The 6645-nt window shown below is 32.0% G+C and overlaps 1 protein-coding gene across 1 annotated transcript; it reads left to right on the top strand.

The window, feature by feature from the left end:
* The first annotated feature begins 752 nt into the window (after nt 1–752).
* LOC103500194 (phragmoplastin interacting protein 1) lies at nt 753–3735 on the top strand. Its single transcript, XM_008463417.3, has 4 exons — nt 753–1446; nt 1983–2154; nt 2873–2919; nt 3007–3735. Exons 1-4 carry the CDS (start codon nt 926–928, stop codon nt 3566–3568), a joined length of 1302 nt encoding a protein of 433 aa, XP_008461639.2. The 5' UTR covers nt 753–925; the 3' UTR covers nt 3569–3735.
* Nucleotides 3736–6645: the final 2910 nt, after the last annotated feature.

Raw genomic sequence — 6645 nt, forward strand, 5'->3', positions numbered from 1 at the left:
TTTCAATTAAAATATTTAATATATTAGTATGTTAAATGCATATTATATACCCTATGTTGGGTCTTGTAATTTTTCCTATTTAATCTCTTGTCATTTGTAACATTTACAAGACGTGAATACAATATTTTCTTTTCTTCTCTATCTTAATACCCACAATATCATCTTGCTCCATACATTTACGTTTTATATATTCTTCGATTTCAAATTGATTTACATTTTATATATTCTTTGGTAGAAGCAACAAGAAAACCAACAAACTACAAATTTAAATCAACATGTATAAAAAATTACTCAAGGTTAAACCTACAAAAAAGATAAAAGCTTTGCTTTCCAATGGGTCAAACTTAGACAAAAGTGAGTGTGCCAATAAATCGTTAGAACACCACCTATGAGAAAATATCAAATTACCGAACTTTCGTACAAGAGATGACGCATATTTAAATAGGTAGGCAGACAACCTTTGACAATCAAGTTCGACTTTGATGTATTGAAAATTGAGGAAAAGAACATCATATAAACCCTCCTAAATAGTAATTACTCCAAAAATTTACAAATAAAAGAAATTATTTTTAGCTAAATTTGAAGTTAGAACTTAGGGTTAAAATAGCAATAGTGTAAGTTTAGGAGTGATTTTAAAAGTTTACAACATTTGTTTTAGTTTAAATTTTTTTATTTCCTGTTTTATGACTAAAATTGTTTTCCTTTTCCCTCCCCAAAAGCAAAACTAATTTTTTTTTTTAAAGAAGAAATGCTAAACCATATGGAATTAAAAATAAATTAAAGGGATAAACCCCGGCCGCTGCCAATAGGTTTTAGTAGAAAACTTAGGAACCCTCCAAGTTCGAATTTCAGGTGAGTTGATTTCTACTTTGTTCCTTCGGCTGAGTTGATTTCTGCTTCCGTTTATGAATCCACCATTGTGAAGATGGTTTTATCAAACAAAAAGTTGAAGCAGAAATTGAGAGAAAAGCTAGCCGAATCGTTGATTTCATCAGTCGCCGGAAAGGACACCAACGTTGATGTTTCCGGTGAACGGGATACAGAATCTCCGCGAAAATCCCTCAAAGAGCTATTAGGCACCGCTAGTGGCCATGGGCCCAGATTGTCTAAGCGAGAGAAACGAAGAGAATCCCTCATTTTGACGGGTTCGGATGGGAATAAGAATGAGAAGAAGGAAGAGGAGAATCAGGGATTGGGAGAGATGAAAAGAGAGAAGAAGAGGAAAAGAAATGAAGGGGTGAAGGAGAAGAATGCGGTTGATGGGTTGGAAAAGGATAAAGAGAAGGCCAAAAAGTTGAAGAATAAAAAGAAGCAGCAGCAGAAGAAGAAGAAGAAGAAGAGTAATAAGAAGGAAAACAATGGCGAGGAGGAGAAGGAGAAGCAGGGAGATGTAAGTGGGAATGACGTGAAAGGGCAGGTTGAAGAAACTCATTATAATATAGGCAGGTAGTTCATTTAAGCTATTGCCTCAGCTGTTATATATCTCAGTAGCTTAACATTTCCTTTTGAACTCTTAGGTTGAATGACATTGATGAATTATGATTAACTGCTTATGAAAATTTCTCTGAGGGACTATGCTTCTGATTGTTTTAGTCTGCTAGTGTTAGACATTGATCTGGAAATGGTTTGTCTTTAATTATTTACTGTCATTGCTTGAGGAGGGAGAAACTGCATTACTAATATGAATTGCTGCTTTCTTAGGGGAATGGCTTGAGTTTGATTAAGCGTTGAAACTCTCTCTTGTGTTAGTTCCTTTGTAGATATTGTGTGCACAATAATGTCTATAGATCTGATACTCTGATAGTGTTTAACATAATGATCTGAGGAATTTTTAATGGTATTGCCCTAGTCCAATCTGTGTCATCTAGATTGGTAGATGCTTTAGTGCTGCCCCTTCTCCTTTTGATTGCTTAGAATGTGAAATTGGATTTTTCTTTTTGCTGATATTTATTAAATTATTAGTGTTCTTCAATATTCTACAGTGAATTTAATGAAAATTTGGCTACAAAAGTGTACGTTGGAGGCATTCCATATTATTCAACCGAGGACGATATTTGTAGCTTTTTTGAAAGCTGTGGCACTATTACTGAAATTGATTGTATGAAGTTTCCAGAGAGTGGCAAGTTCAGAGGCATTGCTATATTGAGTTTCAAGGTATGGTTAATCTGATTAATATGTAATTTCATTCCTCTTAGTAGGGAAAGATCAAACAACTTTTGAATGGTTCATGATTTGTGATTTTTGCCAGATGTTAGTCTTACTGAGTGTGAGTTAGTGCAATTGTTGGCACTCAAATTGAGTGTAAGTGTGCAACTGTCGTTTTGAAGTTAATTGAGGTTAGAAATGAAGATTTAAAAGGATTATGAAACTAGGATTTCCAAAGTTTAGCCAAATGCTGCGTCATATATGAACATTACTAAAGTCTAAAGAATATTCACTTGAACATACAGTTAGCTTTCTTATTCTAAAAAACATATAGTAAGTCATTTGAATTGATTTCTGTGTAACTAGCATGTCAGACCGTCAAGTTCTAACCGAGAGCTTGGGACTTGTGCTTCGCTTTGTCCTGAACTGATATCGGCCAGATCTCCTCCCCCTTTTTGCCTAGTGTACATCTACTGGCTAATATGTATTATGTACGATTGAATTAACTGAGCAATTATAAGGACAGAGACCATCTCTTAAGTCAGCAATCGTAGTAATCCATAGGCAATTTCTTTTGTAATCTCCTATAGGTATTATAGGCGTTCTGGGGTTTTTCTTGATTTCATTTATCAGTGAAATGTTTCTTTATCAAAAAATCAATTTTGAATTTCCGGAGGCCAGACTCCTTTGGTTTTATTGCTACCTTTCCACTGTTTCCCTTTCGCAGACAGAAGCTGCAGCAAAACGAGCACTAGCGTGTGATGGAGCCGACATGTGAGAATGTGAACAATTTGATCTGGTGTTGTCATTATACATTCTTACTTAATTCCACCACCTTATTACAAATTATTTCTTATATAGGGGGGGACTCTTCCTGAAAGTACAGCCCTACAAAGGAACTAGAAAGAACAGAGCAGCTGATTTCTCTCCTGGACTCGTGGAAGGCTACAACAGAATCTATATGGGGAATCTGTCGTGGGATGTAACTGAGGATGATCTAAAGAAACTATTTTCGAACTGTAAGATTGGATCGATACGTTTTGGCATGGACAAGGAAACAGGGGAGTTTCGTGGCTACGCCCACGTGGATTTCTCTGACAGTATCTCATTAGAAACGGCTTTAAAGTTAGACCAGGAAATAATTCACGGCAGACCTGTCAAGATAAGATGTGCAGTTCCAAAGAAAGGGACAGAAAAAGGCGGAGGAGGAGGAGCAGCAGCAGTAGCAGTAGCAAGAGAAGAAATGCATCCAGAAATGAATCTGGAGCCTATGCCGGAAACGAAGGAAGCTCAAGCTGCTGAAAGTGTAGTAAACTCTGTTAGTGGTAAGATAAGAAGAAGAACATGCTACGAATGTGGTGAAAAAGGCCACCTTTCTTCCAACTGCCCAAATAAGCAGCCTGCGGATTCAGTTACAAGTTGAGGTACAATGAATGCCTTCTCTTTGTTTCTTGTTGGCAGCAAAATTGAACTGCTGAGAATTTTCTTTTGCACTGTATGCTAATTGGTAATCTGAAGTTTTGAAATTCACTTATAGAAAGGTTAATATAAATCTAATCTGGCTAGGGGAAAAAATATTTTTACATTGAATTAGTTCCATCTCATATTGATTATTTCTCTCCATTTAATTTACATGTGCACTATGAGTTCAGAATATAATGTGTTTTAAGAATTTGTTTATTCATCCAAAACTTGGTCTAGGATGCGAAGGGTACGTTTGAAGAAAGTGTTTTTAACTTCTAAGTGAAAAGAAAACAATATTCTTAGATAACTTAGAAAGTATATTAAAAACTGACTGTAGTTTGCTTCTTGAAACATAGATTAATTGTTCTGATCTATGTCTTAGCTTATGCTTTTACTGAATTAGAGTTTATATTATGTCGGATGAAATTTACATACCTTAAACTTGTGTTATTAACGTGAAATAATGAAATATAAATATGAAAATTGCAACAACTTGGAACACCCGTGCCCTCCGAAGTTGAAACTTCATCCAACTTGATGAGAGGAAAGAGGAAAGAGAGGAGATAGACTTTGTGAGAGAAAAACAAATAGACTTTGTGAGAGAAAAACAAACTTCCCGCACCTTTTTCAATTTAACCTATAAAAAAATATATATATATATATTTAAAATTGAAAATCAAAATATAATATTAATAACGGTTATTTTATTTTATTTTATTTTAAAAACGAATAAAGTATTTAACTATGTATTATCATTTTAAAAAATATGAATTAAAAATAATTAACAAAATTTAGTTGTTGATACTGTAATAGGAGATATAGCATATAAAAAATAACATTAATGGCTATATATATTCACTTATTAGCCCATAACATTAATAGCACATATATATTCCAATTTCTTTCTTGTGATCCCAAAGCCAAAACAAACTCCTTGAACATCGAAGGTATTTATTTCTTTCTTTTAGGAGATCCATATGCTATAGAAGTCATATATAAATAATTGGTTTAGTGCTTATTTCTTATCCCATACCACTAGAGTTCGAGCCTTCGTCAATTTAGATTTACGTTTTTAATTTAATAAATTAACCATTTGCTTTAAATATATTTATATATACATGTTTTTTCTTTTTCTTCTTTTTAGGCAACTTTTAGAGTTAATTGATATATATTTATATGCACATGTTTTTTCCGGTAATTTTAGAGTTAATTAAGAACTCAAAGATGAATTCGAGTATACTTCCTATGGCTACACCTTTTGTCTTAGGACGAAGAACTGATTTATTACCTTTATCACAAAATAGTTGGAGATTTCATACCTCCAATTATGTTACCCTTCGTATATATTTATATACAAGAACCTCTTCAAATATGGCACCTATCTGGAGGAGTTAGAGGATCAAGATGTTCATTTTTTATTTCTTCACCAATCTTAAAAAGAAAAAATGAACATTGCGAGGAAAGTTGGTCCCAATGGAGTCACATGGAGCGGTGAAAGCAGAGCAACCAAAGTGCTTTCTCACAATAATACTTTGGTTGGTAGTTTTAAACGGTTTTATTACGAAAATCTTAAAACAAGGAAGGTTGATGATCGTAATTACTCATGGATCATGTATGAGTAAGTCATGATTTTTTTCTACCAAGAATGCTTCGAAAGAAGATTTTAAAACAAGACAAAAGGCCATTATTTACAACAAAAGAAAATATCATTTTGTCTTGATTGGCAAGAAACGAGGATAGCGACAACACAATTGGAAATACATGACGATCATTTGATTCCTAAAAACCAATGTTTCGTCGATACGGGAGGATTTGCTAAACAACTTTTTAATTGATATAGACCATTTGATGAAATTTTTGCCTCGAAGAAATTGAAGAATTTTATTCATTCACAATGCTTTTAAAAGAATATTTTAATTTTTCTTACAGCCCAACAATGCAAATGAAATATGGTATGTATAAATTAAAACGTTTTTGTTTTTATATATTATTGATCAAATAGTTTCTTCATTTTTTCTTTTATTACAATTGTCTTTTAAAGTTTTAAATTTTGTAGATATAAGAAATTATTATTATTATTATCAATCAAATGTTTTTTTGTTTTGCTTTTTCTTATAGTCCAACAATGGAAATGAAAGCACTCGATCATAATTATTCACTAAGGAGATTGAGATGGCACTTGAACAAACAATGCAACAACGACGTGCACCTTCGTACGAAAGAAAAAGATTCAAATCATGATAAAGAATGGTACTAGAATATCCATCAAAGATTATCACACACACAACGTACATATAAGTGAGTTTAATTTACTATTCATGAACACTTCAATTCGTAATTTTTCTATTCTTATTTATTATTTTCACAATTACGTAATTTTGTAGATACCATAATTGTGACATTGATATCATTCAACTTGAAGCACATGTGCGACCTTTCTTCATTTGTATTTTTAGTTTAAGTGAAAAATATTTTATCTTTTCATGGATCTAGTTTAGAGATGACATATGTAAACGACATTGTTGTAAAATATTATTTTTAATAAATAAAATTATTTTTGGAATGAGTTATATGATGTTTTAAATTATTTTCTATAATGTGTGCAATATTTATTTATTAAAATAACATTGGATAATAAATAAAGTCATACTTATTTAAAATTTACCTATCTATTTTCTTAACCTAACGATGTGTTAGAAGATTGGAACAACATGCTTCTCGATCTCGTTCATTAACTCATTTTATATCAGTTGACTTATGCAAATTATAGAAAGGTTTTGTAAATTTTATTTTGTTCAATTATTTAAAGGATTCTCTTCAACAATATTTTTTTACCAATATTTGAATATTTACTTTTTAATGGGTTTGCTTTAATTTTCTTCTTTTTATTCACCCTTTGTCTTATAATTTCTATTAGATTGTTTAAATTGTTAATACTTACGATGCTATTTGAGAAAACTCAAAGATATGAATGTAGGGGAGAAAAAAAATTATGCAATGTCAATTTTATGAAATCAAGTTCGATAATAATTTTAT

This window comes from Cucumis melo, chromosome 10 (genome assembly GCF_025177605.1).
Source record: "Cucumis melo cultivar AY chromosome 10, USDA_Cmelo_AY_1.0, whole genome shotgun sequence".
In the NCBI taxonomy this organism is placed as follows: domain Eukaryota; kingdom Viridiplantae; phylum Streptophyta; class Magnoliopsida; order Cucurbitales; family Cucurbitaceae; genus Cucumis; species Cucumis melo.